Here is a 21,910-nt window from a genome sequence, read left to right as displayed (position 1 = left end):
AATTAAAAAAATACAATGCAACACACTTATTTCTCAAAGCAAGCCAGAGAAACCGATGCCATTATTCTGGCCCCACACAACCAGTTCAAGTACTATGGGATTTAAAGTGCTGAACTGCCACAAATTTTCTCCTGTCTAGGGCCTATGTGAAGAGATCAACGCTTTACACAGCATGGTCGCTGGCACAGAGGAAGTACTCAGTAAATATTTGTACAATACAAGTGGATGAAATCTGCAAATGACGTAGCATATAAGACAGGGTCATACACGTAAGACCATAAGGGAGGGCCTGGGTGCCTCCTATTTAGCAAGACAGAAATAGAAACTAATTCCTAGTAATAAACATCAGTTCCAAATATAGGTGAGGACTATTTTTTTTCCCAGAAACAGCAAAAACTAGAGGCAGTCTACCGAACCTCTGCCTGCAATGCTTCAATGGTCATTTCACTGTCTTTTAGCATATTTACTACCAGAAGTCTTTTTAGCATTACTGCCATGGCAGTTCTAGCATACAAGAGGATTTACCTTCTTTTTTAAGGCTGAATAATATTCCATTGTAGGTATAGACCACATTCAACTCCATTTTTGATTACTGGCTGTTGACAGCTTTCATGCCACAATAATCCCTTTTCCCTTCTGTCCCACACCTGGGCGAGCTGACAGGGAAGACTGAGTGTCCCCTCCTTTGGCACTGCCTGGAAGTTTGGGCCAACAAGCCCTAGGCAGCACTGGCAAAAGCCCGGCATGGTCCCCAATAACCATAAAACCCCGAGCCAGGTACTTCTCCCTGCTCTCTCTAGCCATTTTCAGGGCTACTTGGGAACCTGCACTGCTCTCTCCACAAAGACTCACGGTACCAGTAGGAAGCCTTTCACATCCTCTTGGTGCAGGTGTAGCATCATCCGTCTTGACATCCAAATGAAATTTTGTGTGGAGGGTCCATTCTGCCTCTGTGAGGTGATCTCAGCACTCTGTGATCTATTTCTCTTTCTGGGCACGAACAACGTGATGAGGTTAAAAACGCACAGCTTTAAGATGGTTTTCCATTCCAAACCTCTCCAATGTCAAAGGATACAAGTCTGTTCTGCTTGTATGAGCAATCGCGTGTCACAGGGACAAGTCCCTTTGCTCTCAACCATTATGAATATTAAGTTGGTGTTCATAAGTTTTTCTACGTGGAAGATTCTGCAAAATAAATACTTGTAAAAATCAGAAAAAGTTATGAGAAAATAGATTTCAAAGATTTTTACACATTAAAATAAAAGAAAATAGGACCTTTGAAACAAAGCATCACCTACACGAACAGTAACACTGAATGATTTTAGGAGAGAAAGATCACCATGTTTGATTAACATGGACATGCTATCTCTCAAATGAATACTAAAAAAATTCCAACAGATGCTTTAAGTGTGACCTTTGTTTCTTAAGTGATAGTCCTCAATGCAAAATGAACACCATCTAGTCGTTTCATTTTACATATTTAGGGAATTGTGGTATCTATCACTGAAAATGTGCCCAAGTTGCCTTATTTTACAGTAAAGGAAAGTAGGAGCACAAAAATGGCTCAGCACTTCCCCAAGTCATGGCAGACTGAAGTCTGGATCAGTGCTGTTCAACCAACTTTCTGTGAAGACAGAAACGTCTTCCGCTTTAACCAGCATGGTAAACAACTGCCGCATGAGGCTACTGAGCACCTGAAATGGTGACCAGCGTGACTGAGGCACAAAACTGTAATATTAATTAATGCCACTGATGATTAAAATTGCCACCTGTGGCTGGTCACTACTGAGTTGGGACAACACAGGCATAGACAGAATTATGGGCTTTGAATTCCATGCAGTGTTTTTTTCCACATCTTAAGCTGCTTCTACCTTCCACAATAAAAATGTAGATCTGTCATTAAAGAGTAATTTATTTTTCAAGGAATGGGATTTATTTTTTAAACCTACTGAAGTTGGGACACAGCATAAAGTTACACAGCGCAAATGTAGGCATGATTTAACTTAATATCTTATAATGATCTTTACAGTTTAACTTAGTATTTTTTTTTTTTTTGCGATATGCGGGCCTCTCACTGTTGTGGCCTCTCCCATTGCGGAGCACAGGCTCCGGACGCGCAGGCTCAGCGGCCATGGCTCACGGGCCCAGCCGCTCCGTGGCATGTGGGATCTTCCCGGACCGGGGCACGAACCCGTGTCCCCTGCATCGGCAGGCGGACTCTCAACCACTGCACCACCAGGGAAGCCCCTTAGTCATTTTTTAAAGTATATGTTGCTATTACTGAACATCAATCAATGAAAGCCCAAAGACTCTAAACTCTTTCTGATGTACCCATTAAACATGCCACAGTTCTGTTTCCTGAAGGTGATGTTCTGATATACTAATCTCGAAACAAGACGGTCTGCTTTTTTCTGAGTACATGCCTTACTCTGCCCCTTTCCTCTTCCTCCTCCTAGGATATACAGGTTTCATAAAGTAACTCATAAAATCATACTGACCATGTCTATTAAAAATTTGTGCTAGTTTCAGTTAACCCCCTGTGAAAATATATATATTTTTAACTGTTATAGACTTCTTTTCCAAATCGCCTAGCAACTACCCATTCCATCCCTGTCAGCTGCTCAGATTACCTCACCCCCTCATCTTTCCTCTTCTCTCTGTTAACATTTCTTCTAGAACAAGCTGTCCTCAGCTACTGAAAACAAAGTGTCCCAACTCTGTGCCTTTCTGCTCCGTTCTCAGGGATCCTGTGACATGGATTATCCCTTTCCTTTCAAAACTTCGAAAATCTCCCACCTTGCCTTTCTCTCTCTCATTACAACAAAATTAAACCTCTCCATCTCTTCCAAAATGTTTTCAAGATGTTTTATGGGCGGTGATGACTAACATTAAGCTTGATTTTAGGAAATGATATGTTCTCCTAGTTCTTTCAGTTTCAACTCAAAGATACATTCAATTCTAAATTTAAGTGAAGACTACAAGTAAAACTTACTAGCCAAGAATATTTTTGTTAACCTGTTTAGTAAATATAATTAATTCTAATCTTATCAGAGAAAATAATCTCTGAAACTATCTCAACATTAGAAAAATTTTAATATGGATTCTTCTAGACAAAATATAATACAATCAAATTCCTCTATGTTCTGCCTAAAAGTGGGTATAATTTTTTTGATCACGTAATTATTACTGTTGAAGGGATTACAACTTAGCAGAGTTAGAATTAATTTTAAAAACCTTCAGAGAAACTGAAGAGCTCTGATTATTTTCAAAGCAGTTATTCAGATCTCTCGCACTCAAAAGACAACCTCCGTTATTTTCTGTGACGATTATAAAAGTGAATACAATTTCTTAGTCAAACAGGACTAGTCCAGAAATGAGGCAACAAATTACCTGGAACAGTTTCCACAGTCTAATACACCGCTGAATGATTTACTATCGTTATCGAAGAAATACTGGGTTTGTTCGGTAATGCAGCTCTGCTTTGATAGAGAGGCTGTGAAATCGTCATCTTCCATCTCAACTGTGGGGAAAATAAAGACCATCACCATGAGAGGACACTTCACTCGGTCTCCCAGAGCTTTCATTTCTCACAGAGCAAAACAAATGTATGAGGGCAGGCACCTCAACTGGCTTGTTTACTCCGTGTGGCGTAGTGGCAGCCCTTAAAGATGCCCAATAACTATCAATAGAATAAATGAATTTGAATACATTTGAGTTTGAATACAGCTGCAAAACAGAGGCCAGTGTGACCTAGGAATGTTTCTAAGGCAGTAGGAAAGTTCTGACAAAGAGATTTCAACCTACAAAAGTGTTAAATGGACGATCTCTCTCTCTCTCTCACACACACGCACTTTCTGAGTTTTGAACTCGGAGCATCCAAAAAGAAAATGTTAATTATTATGACAGTATCTGAGCATTTACATACCTGCCTCAAGAAGTCGTGGAAAGGTCAAACTCAAGAGAAACTGCTGTAGAATAGACCTGAATTTTAAATATGAAAAAGTATTGATATTTTCCTTCATAAATTAACAAAAACCAGAGTATTTTTGGCATGTACACAAACACGTTTCTTTTTCATCTTTTTTGGAAAAAGTTGAGAGTTTGCTAATAGAAAGTTGAGCATTTTTATATAAGTGTTTCTTAAATTATGCAAGACATTGTCAATTCCGTTCTGTAAAAGAAGTCATGAAGTCAGATGTGTTCAGGACCCAGTGAGGGACACATACGTGTCAAGACACCTAATACAAAATCAGAGCCAGGAGAAGTGGTAACTCTAAGAGGGAGAATGTCATCATTCTGGTGCGCAGTTTTCACACTCAAGATTTTCTCCTTATTTTAGTTATTAAAGCTCTGTGGTAGGAAAAAAAACCCCTAAACAAAAATGACTTTGTACCATGGGTTTACGAACTGTTTACTCTACAATATAGAACATATTTGTAAATACATCATGTGGCATTCATGAAATACAATATACATATTATATATAGGGCGTATGGCATGCCCTATATATCAGTTTTACAATAAATGACAATTGAGCCAAATATTAGTAAAAACTCATCTGGAACTGAGTTTAGTTAAAACAAAAGTTGGGGGGGAGGTTGAGGAGGGGGAAGGTTCTGGCCAGAAAACAGCATAAAGACAATCAAGTATTTCACGATGACTGTGAGCTTCAGAAAACCTATGTAAATTCATATACAAATGTCATTGTCAGAACAGAAAGCACCCTTTTTCACAATTTTTTTTAGAATTGGATTTTTAATCTAACATCTTTGCTATTTTAATAAAATGGCATAATCATTTAATTTTCGCTGGGAAAGCCACAACATCAAGTGAACGTTATAGATTAATATACATGGAATAAAACTTATACAATACAGTAGGGTAATGATACAAAAGAGAGAGAGAGAGAGAGAGAGAGAGGGAGGGAGGGAGGGAGGGAGGGAGGGAGAGAATGGACCCAGACACAACAGGAGGATTAGTTACTTGACTGATCAGACCCAAACAATGACAAATTTGATCTTCCAGACTTTCCACAGTGCCTCAATAAGCAGTTTAAATGTCTTCTTTTCACAGATGGCAGGATATAGGTAAGAGGGGAAGGAGGGAGGAAGGGTAGAACCAGTGAAAAAAATTAGATCCATTTCAGGAACATGATGCTTCTAAAATGATGCCAGCCTTTGTAAGAAAAATGAAGAGGTAGAAAGATAAGTCATCATGTCATGAATTTGATGGATGAAGACATTTAACTTGCACAATGAAGGCAATAAATAGTAACTTTTTATAGATCAATATGCCTAAAATGTAAGGATTGAGTATAATATAAACAAAAAGTACAAACGAAAAGAGTTTCAACAGATCCATAGGTAAAAGAAGCCCCTGAAAAGGCTGAAGTGTGCCTGAGCATAATACTGTTTTCATATAAAAAGCTGAATAACTGTAACGGTTTTACAGTGATCAGTAAGAAAAAATACTTATGAATACTGCCAATATGTGCTGTAGGAAATGAAAAAACTAGCTCCCATAATAATTATCTACATGTCCATCTTTCCATCACATTCTTTACTATTTCACAACACTTTTCTCTCAATACCAATAAAACTACAATTTTGACTTACCAGGCAGCAGCAGTGGCCCACCAGCCAATGTGTAATATGTCTGCTATTGATGGCTATAAAATAGAATAAAAAAGTATTACATTAGTCTACACTGAGAGTCCCTCTGAGAGAATGGAAGGGTGAGTTGCATATTACTGACCACGTATGCTGAGCGATGCCCTGCTCCTTGTTTTGGTGCAGCTCCAGGCTCACACACTGACTGATAATCATAAGATTTATTATAAGCATAAACTGATATATTAACCAGGTGTCTCATCAAACTTGGATCAATCTCTCCAAAAAATCTTCCAATCTGGTACAGAAAAAAATAATAAAGTGTCAAATGTAAGCCAAATATTAACACCTGAACCAGTACAAACAAAAGAAATGATACAAAGAAACAGAACTAAAACTATTGAGGAGCTTGAAAACAAACGCAAGTAATAAACCAGTATATGATACTCTGAAAAAACTCCAGTGAGATTAGGTATTCTCATTTCTGAATGGCTCCCTGTGCTATTTGGAAGGAATGGACAGTTTACTAAGCCTTAAGTCACAATCCAATAAGAGAAGTGGTGAAACTAGAAAAAGAAACTTGTAGGGACTGTGCTGAACTGGAGTGAGTCCCATCTATAGGGACAACCTCTAGCTCACCAATTCCAACCCATAAATATTGTAATTTAGGAAGACTGTCCAGTATTGAGAGATCTTTTTTGTTTGTTTTTTAAAGAGAAGCCAGATATACAGATTCAGAAATGAAATTAGTTGGCAATTAATTCTACTTTGTTTAAAATCCTGTGTAAACCAAAGAGCCTAACTGTTGCCAATTTCCAAATTTCAGGTTAGAATTTTCATCTGTTTCAAACCAGCTATGTATTAGGACTGACATTATCAACTGATTAATATATGAAAATTTTCTAAATTTCTGAGATCAAAAATAAAAAGTTCATATGATGTTAAAATCCTTAGCTCTATATTTTAATGGTAACCGTACCAGAAAGTAAACTCAGCTAACAAATATAAGGAAAACTAGTTTTAGGATGCATTTCTTGATGATTTATATTTACATTAAGAACTTCAATTATCAATTTTTATAGTGGTGTGAAGGGGTTTTGTAATGTTGATCAGGGAAACACACTTTGGAAACCCTACTCCTTGCCACTTCAGGTACATACCTGGTTAGTGTAATCATCATGATTTGCCATCAAAAGAAACCCACCGTCATCTAGAATCACACAATCCATTACCTAGCAAAACAAAAATAACAGTTAATACACTTTTTTAGGAAGGTTAGGTTACATAATCATTACTCCATTATACAGATGATTATAACAAAGTAGGAGAAAAACTTAGATAACTATATCTTCTCTTGAACATATATGCTCAGGAGATTCTGATGAAATAAATTAAGGGCATGCATCTAGATTGCTGTCAAACCATCAAGGCTTGAAATTCCACCACGATCCGTCCAGTTAAAATAGTCAACTCAGGGACTTCCCTGGTGGTGCAGTGGTTAAGAACCGCCCGCCAATGCAGGGGAAAACGGGTTTGAGCCCCGGTCCGGGAAGATCCGACATGCCGCGGAGCAACTAAGCCACAACTACTGAGCCCACACGCCGCAACTACTGAAGCCTGCGCACGTAGAGCCTGTGTTCCGCAACAAGAGAAGCCACTGCACCACAATGAAGAGTAGCCCCTGCTTGCTGCAACTAAAGAAAGCCCGCGTGCAGCAACGAAGACCCAACATAGACCAAAAAAAAAAAAAGTTAACTCAGTCTGAACGAAAACATAAGAACAAATTAGAAATAATCTTTTCACCACCACACTGTCATCTAAATGAACCAGGAAATTGGATAAACGAAAACATTTAATAATGTACAATTATTATTTTAAACACATACTTAAGATTTTGACAAGAAAGACATTAAAAAAATCCATTTGGGGCAATATTCATCACAGGCTTAAAAATAAAAAGCAGCAGCATGAGGTTATTTATAACTATTTTATACTAAAAATATTTGATTGGATAATTTGAGATGTAAAAGCAGGAAACAAGACCAAAAAAATGCCACTGACAGAGGAAAAATAATCATATATCCTAAAGTATTCTCATCCAGTTTAAATTATGTTTAAATGCATGAATCAATTTAATAATTTTTATTGTATAAAATCACAAAAACATTGTTTTCAGATTTGGGGACGTAATGCACTCTATTTTTCTAATATGAAAGGAGCTTGCTAAAACCTTTGCTCTAAAAACAGCTGATACATAGTCTATGTAAAATGTATGTTACAAAAATAATTAAAATTACTGGCTTATGATTTCACAAGACTAGGAGTGAATAAAATGACATGAAACCCCTGCTTCCTTTGGAAATATATAGACATACATAAGAGGACTGAAAGAAAATAGTGGAATTTGTCATTCTTATTCATTATATGAATAATTTATCTAGTACCATTCTTACAGCATCTTCGGCTTGGAACAAAGCAAGTTGACATTTGCTTTTTCAATTTCTCAAACAGAAATGGAAGTAATAGAAGACAATGTAAAATCCAATCCAGGCAAGTAAAACTATGTAATACCAAGGTTTAGTTAAAAAACCTTTCTCACCACTATAAACACAGTGTGAAAAACTCAGATAAAGTGCAAAAGATGAGGGAAGATTGCACTGATAATCAATAAATATGCTTCAGTTTAGAAACTCTGGTCAGAAACGAATTTGTATTTATATGTACAAAAGAATCTAACACAATTGCGACTGAAGCGAATACAGTCTATATTGATATGGCTTTTTAATGAATATCTTAAAATGCTTCTAATGTTTAAGGTTAGGAATTAAAAGCATATAATTCAAATTCTTATCTATGAATTAGTTCACAATTCCATACAATATTTTTTTAGCATTTGACTAAACCTTCCTGCATCTTTCTTTATCATTAGAGTCTTAGGAAGAGTAACACAAAAAATTGTACTTAAAAATTCCATTTTAAAGAGTTCTCTTACATCACTGTTTCTTTTACAGTCACAAACTGGACCAGCACACTGAAAGACAGAAATACAGTTATCACCTCATATTATCTTTCTAGTTGGATTTTAATTATTACCATATTGTAATTAGAACTTTTATAATAATTAGTATAAAAGATTAAACGATAGTCTAGTCAATAGCTTTATCTTTACAAATTAGAAAATATCAGCCAATAAATATTTAAACTAGCATTTTAAATTATAATACTGAAATATTTTCCTATTATTTATTAGTTGACTAAACAAAAAAATTCTTTGAAAAAATGGTAATTCATAATTCTGCTTCAATGTAGTTGCATCGAAAATTTATTTTGTCACTGTATAAGACGTTGCTTTCTAAGATCAGTAAATGTAGCATAAGAATTTTTTAAAAAGTTATCTTACCGGATCCCTGATTGATGTTTTGGTGAAATTCTCTATCCAGGAGTTTACATCAATTTTAATTCCAACAACTGAAACAATCATGTAAAGAAAAATTGACACATGCATTTAAAAAATGTAGCTATAATTCTCATTTATCTTTCCTCTCACATTTAAAAATTCCTGAGCAGGCAAATGTAAGTTTCTTAAGATTAAAAAAAAAAAAAATCTGTTTAATTGCAGATATACATTGAAAAGCTGATTCAAATTCATTTAAAAGGTGGCAAATTTAATTAGCTTACAATATAATTTCTAGGGTATGATAATTTAAATAATTTATATTCAATTTAATGCTATTTTATAATGTTTATTACAGACATATATTTCTTGGGGTTTTCATTAAAAAGTAATGCTAATAGCTCTTAAACTGTTATATAAACTTCATTTATACACACATTTATTTACTATAACCTGGTATATTAACTAATAAAGGAGGCTTAAAAAAAGGAGTGTCAGGAATAACTTTATAAATATGAGGTCATTCAAGGTGGTGGGTTTTAAGAGGCTTCCCTAACCTGACCAGTGCATGCAGTAGGTGCTTAAGAAATGTTTGCTGAGAATATACAATGGAGAAAAGACAGCCTCTTTAATAAGTGGTGCTGGGAAAACTGGACAGCTACATGTAAAAGAATGAAATTAGAACACTCCCTAACAAACACCATACACAAAAATAAACTCAAAATGGATTAAAGAGCTAAATGTAAGGCCAGACACTATCAAACTCTTAGAGGAAAACATAGGCAGAACACTCCATGACATAAATCACAGCAAGATCCTTTTTGACCCACCTCCTAGAGAAAGGGAAATAAAAACAAAAATAAACAACTCAGACCTAATGAAACTTAAAAGCTTTTGCACAGCAAAGGAAACCATAAACAAGATGAAAAGACAACCCTCAGAATGGGAGAAAATATTTGCAAACGAAGCAACTGACAAAAGATTAATCTCCAAAATATACAAGCAGCACATGCAGCTCAATATCAAAAAAACAACCAATCCCAAAATGGGCAGAAGACCTAAATAGACATTTCTCCAAAGAAGATATACAGATTGCCAACAAACACATGAAAGAATGCTCAACATCACTAATCATTAGAGAAATGCAAATCAAAACTACATGAGGTATCATCTCACACTAGTCAGAATGGCCATCATCAAAAAATCTAGAAACAATAAATGCTGGAGAGGGTGTGGAGAAAAGGGAACCCTCTTGCACTGTTGGTGGGAATGTAAATTGATACAGCCACTATGGAGAACAGTATGGAGGTTCCTTAAAAAACTAAAAATAGAACTACCACACGACCCAGCAATCCCACTACTGGGCATATACCCTGAGAAAACCATAATTCAAAATGAGTCATGTACCACAATGTTCACTGCAGCTCTATTTACAATAGCCAGGACATGGAAACAACCTAAGTGTCCATAGACAGATGAATGGATAAAGATGTGGCACATATATACAATGGAATATTACTCAGCCATAAAAAGGAACGAAATTGAGTTATTTGGAGTGAGGTGGATGGACCTAGAGACTGTCATACAGAGTGAAGTAAGTCAGAAAGAGAAAAACAAATACTATATGCTAACACATATATATGGAATCTAAAAAAAAAAAAGGTTCTGAAGAACTTAGGGGCAGGACAGGAATAAAGATGCAGATGTAGAGATTGGACTTGAGAATATGGGGAGGGGAAAGGGTAAGCTGGGACAAAGTGAGAGAGTGGCATGGACGTATATATACTACCAAATGTAAAATAGCTAGTGGGAAGCCGCCGCATAGCACAGGGAGATCAGCTTGGTGCTTTGTGACCACCTAGAGGGGTGGGAAAAGGAGGGTGGGAGGGAGACGCAAAAGGGAGGAGATATGGGGATATATGTACATGTATAGCTGATTCACTTTGTTATACAGCAGAAACTAACACATCATTGTAAAGCATTATACTCTGATAAAGATGTTAAAAAAAATTAAAAAAAGAAAAAAAAATGCTTGCTGAAGTGTGGATAAATGAGTGGATGAGTAGGTAGGTGAATAGGTGGCACGTGAATGAGTGATTGAGAGAATAAGATTGAATGAGTAAATGAGCAATTGAGAGAATGAAGGAAGGAGTGAATGAGTTGCTGAGTGAATGATGGAGTGAATGTATGCAGTTCAACAACTGGGGGGTGAAATTGCCCTCAAGAGCAGACAGGAGTTTATCTACCTTCTCAATCTGGCCTATTTTTTCTAAAATTCAAACAATACTGAATTATACTTTTTTTTTTAACTTTTACTGCATCTGTTCATTCCAGCCCACTTCTAATTCCCACTGATGCTTAGTTTTATGAACTTTTTCATTTGCTTGATTTCTTTCACCAAAAGACTCATTATTCTATGTATTTTATTGTAAGGTTTTTTTGAATAGATCCCTACCTAATTCTTTTTAACAGATACATAGTATAGATATGCCACAATTTATCTTTTCCCCCAATGATGGAAACTTAACTTTTCATGTTTAAATTATTACAAATATTCACATCCTTGCCCATATCTACTTTTGTATATTTGAAATACTTTACAGGATAGACTTCTGAGTGGAATTGCTGGATCGATCCAGCAATTAGAATTTTGATATACAACACGAAACTGACTCCCTAAATTTATGTCAAGAGTGTATAAACATACACACTTCTTTGAAAACTCAACTCTTATTTTATCCCCAATCTCATACCTAACTAATTGTGTTTCATTTTATTTTTCAAATTTGACTTCGTTTTCGTTGAAGCTTTCTGATAGCCTTCCTGATAAGCAGTGCCAGTTGATAATATAAACGGTAGGTCACATTTAGTTTTGGTTGTGTCTATGTGTACAATATATGTGCTTACCTGCAGGTTTAAGAAGTTTTCCTTGGATGTATATTTCTACAGCTTTGCTTACCATAATGCCCGATTCATAAGCACCAGGTCCGCTTTCTAGAAAAAAAAAAAAAAGGAAAAATAGACCTATCTAGATAAAGCAAATAATATTACATTTCTTTTAATAGGTACAGGTGGATACTGTTTTACTTAAATGTTCTAGCATAAATATGTTATCAAGAAGTGGTCTCCTCTTCCCTTTTCTTCCATTTTATAGCAGGCTAATTAGAGTGTCCAGGAATTGGTTTGCATGAATTGACTTTGGAATGAGAATTACTCAGCTTGGCTGCATCACTCTCACAATAAAGGATGCACACCAAATCCCTGCTTTGACACTTACTACAATATTGGGGAGGCTGCTGAAGGAAAGCAGAAAGATTGATCTTAGATTCACAAAACTGCTGTAAAACTGTAAAAGATACATATTCCTGGAAAAACTGAAATTCTCTGAACTTCAGTTTCCCCATTTGCGAAAATGGTGATGGTAGAACCAACCCCCAGAAAGGATGAAGGATTAAATTAGAAAGTTTTAGGGAGAGAACCCAATAAAGTATTTTAAAATATAGGCTATTATTAATTTTTATAAATGTTATGCAACTAATACCGATTAAAGAGCAAACTGATTAATTACATTTTTAAAATTCATTAAACATTCTTAAATACATTTGCAGTTTGTGATTACACTTTTAAAATTCATTAAACATTCTTAAATACATTTGCAGTTTGTGAAATGAGGGATGATCTATATGTGTTTCAATGTATTATGCAGGCCTGTAGATATGCTGTCTTTACATTACTGGGTGGCTGATTTCTTGTAGATGCATTTTACTTCCTCAACTAAATGGATGCTTCTGTCCTTCCAATGTCGTGCACATGGTATATGCTTAATGATGACTATTCTGAGCAAATAACATAAAATATATTGTTTGTGTGGGGGGAAGCAGGTAGTAGCAATAATTTATTTTTAAAAAAGGAATTGAGATGGCTGAATTCTAAAGCAATACTTACTGTTAAAGTATGGAGCAGTGAAAACATAGTTATCGTTATCAAGACTTCTTTTATAAAAGCTGTCCTCATATGTTTCTGGGTTTTCTTGCCAATTTTCTCCAGCCCTAAGGAGGAAATGGGTCATCATTTTTATTCTTTAATCTACTCGATAACTTACTTTTCCCTTTGTGGACACCACTGAACTTTACAGATATGTCTGTATCTCAGGTATGTCTAAGGAAGTTAGTGGTAATTGATGGTGTAAATGACATTCACTACTAAGCAACAGATCTGCTTAGAATTAAACTAAGGAGCAGAAAAAGCTGACGTCTAGTTTTACTCTGCCATTTACTAGCCAGGTAATTATAGACAAGTCAGTTAATAAGTCAATTAATATAAATAAGCCTACACAGCCCACTTTATGGACTCTTCTGAAGATAAACACAGATAAAATCCATAGAACAGTGAAAACAATGAAGTGCTATGCAAACATTGCCAATTGACATATTTGTAATAACCATTATGTTCATTTAACCAGGTTGGCTAGCTTATGTCTATGAAGAGAGAAATCTCTTTGATAACCTCTTCAGTGTTGTAATATATATGACAAGCGAAAACATCATTGAAGAATTATAATAGCATTTTTGAAAGAAATGGAGTATTTTAATAATTAAGTACTTCAGGTAAATTCCAATTTAACTACTAATAATGATCAGTTTCTCTGAAGAATGGCTTCCTTATACAGTAAGGTACAGATCCTTGGAGTAGTCCTTTGTAATCTAGTAATTTTTACAGATGCTATTTGAACTTACTCTTTGGGATAAACTCTGGTAATCCCACCATCAGTCACAACAAACCGTGCTTTCACTCCCTTGCTGGAACAGAAGACAAAAGAAGGAAATTTCATTCAACTTATTCTTTGTAAGGTGTTAGTTTAGGTGTTGGTGGTACAAAGAGAAACAGAATCAGTTCCTGACATAAAGGAAGCCGAAGTAAATGTATCAATAGATGTAAACTATGTTTTAATAAAACAGTTTTTAGATATTTCTTAAAATATCTAAGAAATAGTTAAAGGGAGGATGCTTAAGGAAGACATTTCATAAGAAATAATGAGATAGCTGCATGCTGAAGATGGAATGGGAGTTAACACAGATGACAGGAAGACATCACATGTAAAGAAAAGAGTACATGTAAGGGAAAGCTAGTGAAGAGTGGTAGTATTTGGTGTAATAAAAGCATAAGGCATGAGGTGAGAAACAACAGGAGGTAAAGTTGCAAGTATAAGCTTCTGAAGAATGGTCAGCTCATGAGTGATCATGAAATCCACGCTGCAGGGCTGCTTCACCTTCACCCTGAAGTTAGGGCTCCGTTTTAAAAGTGAGACTCTGGAAAGTATGAGTTACATGGAGAACAGCCTGGGGCCCGTGGGCAGAGGAATTGGAAGCCCTAAAGGCGGAGACATCACTGCTGTGATTTCTTAGATATGGAAAACAATTAGAACCCTGAGTATGAAGCAGAGAGGAAAACATTTTTAGAAACAATATTTAGCACTTGGTGGTTGATTGGAAATGGGGCGGAGAAGAGACTGGAAACGAGAACCATCATCAGATTTCTCCCTGTCTTGACTGGCTGTAGGGCAGGGCTATTAGAAAGCTAACTGAACATTCACTAGAAGCCCTAGTTTACCACCAACACTGAGACACACGCAAGCACACCTATTTAATTTGATCATTCACACTGTAGCATATACATGCGTAAAGCTGAGTAATGGTAGATGTTAGTCCTGACACACACCCACAACTGAAAATTCAAGTTGTCAACAACTGCAAAATGGTTTTCTTGGGAAACGGTTATTAAAGATAAATAATAAACTTTAAATTTGAGATTTATTTTCCAAAAATTTCCCAGAGAGAAGCTAAACTGAAATACAGAATATATATCTTTTATTAGTAAAGACAAACACTTACATGTTTTTCTGCTTACTCCAGTAATTCTGGACAAGTTCATTTGTAAAGCCGGCATCCAGCAAGACTCTATTAATCAAGTCCGTATTGCCTAACAGAGAAGGAAAGCCTCAATTACACCCACATAGTTTAATTAGGATAGTAATGAAACAAACATTTTCTATTTCCAGAAGCAATTTAGAGTGGATAATATTTCTATGAATTTAAAAATGTAACCTTATTAATTTTCTACATTTTTTATATTGTTCCTCTTCCATTTTTCAGGATATGGACAAAATTAGAAGTGGAAAAACCAATTCTAAATGAGGCAAATTACTTTATAAACGCTATTAAAAAGATAAGGATTCCAAAGTATCATAATTTCACAGACGATTTTATGCCTAAATATAAAACTACATAATACATATAGGGTTTTCTTTGTTTGTTTTTTTGTTTTCTGTTTTGGGGCCAAGGAACAGAATAACTTATCACAGACCAGCACTGCTCCAAGACCGGCTTTTGGAATCTGCTGGTATTGATGAAAGAGCACAGGCTTCAGGCTGTCACTTGTGGAGTAACTGAAGAGAGTATTAGCCCAGGTTTGAAGGTAATGGAGGGAAGAGATGACGAGGACCAAGGGTCAATGAATACACTCTCTTAAACAAAAAATGTTGCCTTCTTCCCTTTCTCTTGGCTTCTCTGCTCTAAGCCCATAAAGCTCTGAAATAACCTACAAGTACCGACTGAAACTTCACACTTCTTATTTCATTTTATTCAGATATGGAATATATGGTCTTAGTTAATATTGTATTACCACAAGAGTTGGGGGTGGCATAGGCTAGAAAATATTTTAGTTCCTTTTAATTATTTTACCTTAATGTATCTTTCACTCAAGATTAAAGGATCAATTTAATCCATATTTTAGACTTCATTTCAATTCATTCTAGGAACTTTTATTACATTGTTTTAGAAACAATCACTATAAAAAAATAATCCTTTTGGAAAGTGAGTGATATATTTTAATTCTTAAATCCTTTTAATTCTTAAATCCTTTTAGGTAAAACAAAAGAGACCATTGTTTTAATCTGTAATATAAATCAATGTTGCAAGTAATTTCATAGTTTGATTCATATTTTCATTATGCTCTAAGCCTAAAATCAATCTTGAAATCTGTCTCCTGCAGCTGGTTACACGCAATAAATAGATTATTAGTATTAAGCTTTACTGTTTTATACATTTACACTTTTCATTTTTACTTTAATTCAAAAATAAAGAAGAATATGAAGAAGACAACCACTCTGCAGCATTCACATTTAGGTAGTTTAATAAATTAACTTAAACAATAGATGAGAATTGTAATTTTACTGATGGATTAAGTACTTTTATAAAGCAAAGTTAAACTTGTACCTCTTTAAAAAAAACCATTTAGGACAGTTACATTTCAATCACTGATATGTACTTTTAGAGTTGGTTTTACAGATTATTGATAACATGAGGTAAAGTATGATTGAGAAAAATCTGTAACACTGTCACAGGAAAATAGAAATTATTTCATAGCTATTAACTCTAATAATAAAACATCTAGTAAGTTCTCAATTTTTTGTACAATCATCTCAAACATTTCCCACAGAATTATACGCGAGGCAGAAAAATGTTAATTGAAATGAAGGAAAAGACTGAAGAACATAAATAACACTATGGATATTAGCGCTATTTTACTAAAAGTATTCTCTTTAAACACTTGTACTTCTCTGAGACATCCAATTAAAGGAGTATTCAATAATCTTATTATTTCAGTTCTCTCTTGGAAATAAATAATAACATTGTAAAGGTTCTGCTCAGAACGAGCTCACACTGAGCAGAAAGTTTTGAAATCACACGTGTTCAGGCATGATCAATGCAGACTTCACCCACCCATGACAGGTTTCCAGAGTGGCTCTTTCGAGCAACCGGCTAACTCGTCTTAGAGGTGCTCAGTAGTAATTTCTTATGAGATAAATATAAGTTTGAGAGACAGCTTTAAGCAGGGATTTTCTTTTTTTATAACTGAGGAAATGCTTTATTTAACCCTTCCTGATAGCAGGAGAAATAACTTTTAAGAAGAAAAGAAAAAGAGAGAAGAAGGACGAGGGAGAGCAGAAGGGAGAAGATGGAAGAAGGAGAAAGAGAACAAACAAGTCATTTATGTGTACTTTTATCTTCAAGTTATATTTACTAAGGTAATTTTTGCCAGGCAGTTGGTTTTTTTCTCTTATTTCCTAAGTATACTGTCTTTTCTCCTGATTGTACTTTTTAATAAATAGGGTAATTTTAGGAAGAAAAAACAGTTAAGATTTTTAAATGTTTTAAGAGCCCAGAATCCACAAATCTCTATGAGGTTTCAGAGTATAAATGATGCAAATTTCTCTGAAAGACAAATAAAATTGTTAAAAACTAACTACTAAAATTGAGCCATTCTAACTTGATTTACTTCATAAAATGGTAAATTATAGATGCATATTTTTTAAGATTAACGTTAACTGTGATCAAGATAAAACCCCAGGACGAGGGGAAGATGGCGTAAGAGTAAGTCGAGGAGATCACCTTCCTCCCCACAGATACACCAGAAATACATCTACACGTGGAGCAACTCCTACAGAACACCTACTGAACAATGGCAGAAGACCTCAGACCTCCCAAAAGGCAAGAAACTCCCCACGTACCTGGGTAGGGCAAAAGAAAAAAGAATAAACAGAGACAAAAGGATAGCGACGGGACCTGCACCAGTGAGAGGGAGCCGTGAAGGAGGAAAGGTTTCCACACACTATGAGCCCCTTCACGGGCGGAGACTGGGGGGCGGGTGGAGGGGGGAGCTTCGGAGCCGAGGAGGAGAGCACAGCAACAGGGGTGCGGAGGGCAAAGCAGAGAGATTCCCGCACAGAGGATCGGTGGTCACCAGCCCTAGAGGCTTGTCTGCTCACCTGCCGGGGCGGGCGGGGCTGGGAGCTGAGGCTCGGGCTTCCGTCGGACCGGAGCGCAGGGAGAGGACTGGCGGCGTGAACACAGCCTGAAGGGGGATAGTGCGCCACAGCTAGCCGGGAGGGAGTCCGGGGAAAAGTCTGGACCTGACGAAGAGGCAAGAGACTTTTTCTTCCCTCTTTGTTTCCTGGTGCGCGAGGAGAGGGGATTAAGAGCACTGCTTAAAGGAGCTCCAGAGACAGGCGCGAGCCACGGCTGAAAGCGTGGACCCCAGAGACAGGGACGAGACACTAAGGCTGCTGCTGCCGCCACCAAGAAGCCTGTGTGCGAGCACAGGTCACTATCCACACCCCCCTTCCGGGGAGCCTGTGCAGCCCGCCATGCCAGGGTCCCGGGATCCAGGGACAACTTCCCCGGGAGAACGCACGGCACACCTCAGGCTGGTGCAACTTCACGCGGGCCTCTGCCGCCGCAGGCCAGCCCTGCACTCCGGCCTGAGTGAGCCAGAGTCCCTGAAGCAGCTGCTTCTTTAACCCCGTCCTGTCTGAGCAAAGAACAGAAGCCCTCCGGCGACCTACAAGCAGAGGCGGGGTCAAATTCAAAACTGAACCCCGGGAGCTGTGCGAACAAAGAAGAGAAAGGGAAATCTCTCCCAGCAGCCTCAGAAGCAGCAGATTAAATCTCCACAATCAAATTGATGTACCCTGCATCTGTGGAATACCTGAATAGACAACGAACCATCCCAAATTGAAGAGCCGTGTGGATGAAAGGCTCTTGGTGCTGCAGCCAGGAGTCAGTGCTGTGCCTCTGAGGTGGGAGAGCCAACTTCAGGACACTGGTCCACAAGAGACCTCCCAGCTCCACATAATATCAAACGGCAAAAATCTCCCAGAGATCTCCATCTCAACACCAGCACCCAGCTTCACTCAACGACCAGCAAGCTACAGTGCTGGACACCCTATGCCAAACAACTAGCAAGACAGGAACACAGCCCCACCCATTAGCAGAGAGGCTGCCTAAAATCATAATAAGGCCACAGACATCCCAAAACACACCACCAGACGTGGACCTGCCCACCAGAAAGACAAGATCCAGCCTCATCCACCAGAATACAGGCACGAGTCCCCTCCACCAGGAAGCCTACACAACCCACTGAACCAACTTTAGCCACTGGGGACAGACACCAAAAACAACGGGAACTACGAACCTGCAGCCTGCAAAAAGGAAACCCCAAACACAGTAAGATAAGCAAAATGAGAAGACAGAAAAACACACAGCAGATGAAGGAGCAAGATAAAAACCCACCAGACCTAACAAATGAAGAGGAAATAGGCAGTCTACCTGGAAAAGAATTCAGAATAATGATAGTAAAGATGATCCAAAATCTTGGAAATAGAATAGACAAAATGCAAGAAACATTTAACAAGAAACTTGAAGAACTAAAGATGAAACAAACAATGATGAACAACACAATAAATGAAATTAAAAATACTCTAGATGGGATCAATAGCAGAATAACTGAGGCAGAAGAACGGATAAGTGACCTGATAGATAAAATAGCGGAAATAACTCCTGCAGAGCAGAATAAAGAAAAAAGAATGAAAAGAACTGAGGACAGTCTCAGAGACCTCTGGGACAACATGAAAACACCAACAATCGAATTATAGGGGTTCCAGAAGAAGAGAAAAAGAAAGGGACTGAGAAAATATTTGAAGAGATTATAGTTGAAAACTTCCCTAATATGGGAAAGGAAATAGTTAATCAAGTCCAGGAAGCACAGAGAGTCCCATACAGGATAAATCCAAGGAGAAATACGCCGAGACACATATTAATCAAACTGTCAAAAATTAAATACAAAGAAAACATATTAAAAGCAGCAAGGGAAAAACAACAAATAACACACAAGGGAATCCCCATAAGGTTAACAGGTGATCTTTCAGCAGAAACTCTGCAAGCCAGAAGGGACTGGCAGGACATATTGAAAGTGATGAAGGAGAAAAAACTGCAACCAAGATTACCCTACCCAGCAAGGATCTCATTCAGATTTGATGGAGAAATTAAAACCTTTATAGACAAGCAAAAGCTGAGAGAGTTCAGCACCACCAAACGAGCTTTACAACAAATGCTAAAGGAACTTCTCTAGGCAGGAAACACAAGAGAAGGAAAAGACCTACTTTAACGAACCCAAAACAGTTAAGAAAATGGGAATAGGAACATACGTATAGATAATTACGTTAAATGTAAATGGACTAAATGCTCCCACCAAAAGAGACAGATTGGCTGAATGGATACAAAAACAAGAGCCATATATATGCTGTCTACAAGAGAACCACTTCAGACCTAGAGACGCATACAAACTGAAAGTAAGGGGATGGAAAAGGATATTCCATGCAAATGGAAACCAAAAGAAAGCTGGAGTAGCAATTCTCCTATCAGACAAAATAGACTTTAAAATGAAGACTATTAGAAGAGACAAAGAAGGACACTACATAATGATCAAGGGATCGATCCAAGAAGAAGATATAACAATTATAAATATTTATGCACCCAACATAGGAGCACCTCAATACATAAGGCAAATACTAACAGCCATAAAAGGGGAAATCAACAGTAACACATTCATAGTAGGGGACTTTAACACTCCACTTTCACCAATGGACAGATCATCCAAAATGAAAATAAGTAAGGAAACACAAGCTTTAAATGATACATTAAACAAGATGGACTTAATTGATACTTATACGACATTCCATCCAAAAACAACAGAATACACATTTTTCTCAAGTGCTCATGGAACATTCTCCAGGATAGATCATATCTTGGGTCACAAATCGAGCCTTGGTAAATTTAAGAAAATTGAGGGCTTCCCTGGTGGCGCAGTGGTTGAGAGTCCGCCTGCCGATGCAGGGGACACGGGTTTGTGCCCCGGTCCGGGAAGATCCCACATGCCGCGGAGCGGCTGGGCCCATGAGACATGGCAGCTGAGCCTGCGCGTCCGGAGCCTGTGCTCTGCGACGGGAGAGGCCACAACAGTGAAAGGCCCTTGTACCGCAAAAAAAAAAAAAAAAAAAAAGAAAAAAAATTGAAATTGTATCAAGTATCTTTTCCGACCACAACGATATGAGACTAGATATCAATCACAGGAAAAGATCTGTAAAAAATACAAACACATGGAGGCTAAACAATACACTACTTAATAACGAAGTGATCACTGAAGAAATCAAAGAGGAAATCAAAAAATACCTAGAAACAAATGACAATGGAGACACAACGACCCAAAACCTATGGGATGCAGCAAAAGCAGTTCTAAGAGGGAAGTTTATAGCAGTACAATCCTACCTTAAGAAACAGGAAACATCTCGAATAAACAACCTAACCTTGCACCTAAAGCAATTAGAGAAAGAAGAACAAAAAAACTCCAAAGTTTGCAAGAGGAAAGAAATCATAAAAATCAGATCAGAAATAAAAAAGAAATGAAGGAAATGATAGCAAAGATCAATAAAACTAAAAGCTGGTTCTTTGAGAAGATAAAAATAAGTGATAAACCATTAGCCAGACTCAATCAAGAAAAGAGGGAAAAGACTAAAATCAATAGAATTAGAAATGAAAAAGGAGAAGTAACAACTGACACTGCAGAGATACAAAAGATCATGAGAGATTACTAAAAGCAACTCTATGCCAATAAAATGGACAACATGGAAGAAATGGACAAATTCTTAGAAATGCACAGCCTGCCAAGACTGAATCAGGAAGAAATAGAAAATATGAACAGACCAATCACAAGCACTGAAATTGAAACTGTGATTAAAAATCTTCCAAGAAACAAAAGCCCAGGACCAGATGGCTTCACAGGCGAACTCTATCAAACATTTAGAGAAGAGCTATCACCTATCCTTCTCAAACTCTTCCAAAATATAGCAGAGGGAGGAACACTCCCAAACTCATTCTATGAGGCCACCATCACCTTGGTACCAAAACCAGACAAGGATGTCACAAAGAAGGAAAACTACAGGCCAGTATCACTGATGAACATAGTTGCAAAAATCCTCAACAAAATACTAGCAAACAGAATCCAACAGCAT

The 21,910-nt window shown here is 37.1% G+C and overlaps 1 protein-coding gene across 3 annotated transcripts in view; it reads right to left on the bottom strand.

The window, feature by feature from the left end:
* CACNA2D1 (calcium voltage-gated channel auxiliary subunit alpha2delta 1) overlaps positions 1-21,910 on the bottom strand; it is a 514,317-nt gene that overhangs the window by 19,176 nt on the left and 473,231 nt on the right. For 2 of the 3 annotated variants that reach the window (XM_027123782.1, XM_027123783.1), the window contains 12 exons: positions 14,895-14,982; positions 13,740-13,802; positions 12,949-13,052; positions 11,911-11,997; positions 9,010-9,077; positions 8,602-8,640; positions 6,770-6,841; positions 5,755-5,907; positions 5,616-5,668; positions 3,926-3,981; positions 3,391-3,520; positions 1,076-1,185 (listed from right to left, as the gene is read on the bottom strand). In XM_027123782.1, coding sequence (XP_026979583.1) covers positions 1,076-1,185; positions 3,391-3,520; positions 3,926-3,981; positions 5,616-5,668; positions 5,755-5,907; positions 6,770-6,841; positions 8,602-8,640; positions 9,010-9,077; positions 11,911-11,997; positions 12,949-13,052; positions 13,740-13,802; positions 14,895-14,982 — 1,023 coding nt within the window. Of the gene's footprint in view, positions 1-18; positions 991-1,075; positions 1,186-3,390; positions 3,521-3,925; positions 3,982-5,615; positions 5,669-5,754; positions 5,908-6,769; positions 6,842-8,601; positions 8,641-9,009; positions 9,078-11,910; positions 11,998-12,948; positions 13,053-13,739; positions 13,803-14,894; positions 14,983-21,910 lie in introns of those variants that run through there. The other variant, XM_027123784.1, reaches the window with a different exon arrangement.

The sequence above is a fragment of the Aethalodelphis obliquidens genome, unplaced genomic scaffold, assembly GCF_003676395.1.
Source record: "Aethalodelphis obliquidens isolate GAN/ISIS:26980383/991018 unplaced genomic scaffold, ASM367639v1 scaffold27, whole genome shotgun sequence".
Classification (NCBI taxonomy): Eukaryota; Metazoa; Chordata; class Mammalia; order Artiodactyla; family Delphinidae; genus Aethalodelphis; species Aethalodelphis obliquidens.
Note: the sequence above shows the minus strand (reverse complement) of the source record. Positions and strands in the feature narration are given on the sequence as shown.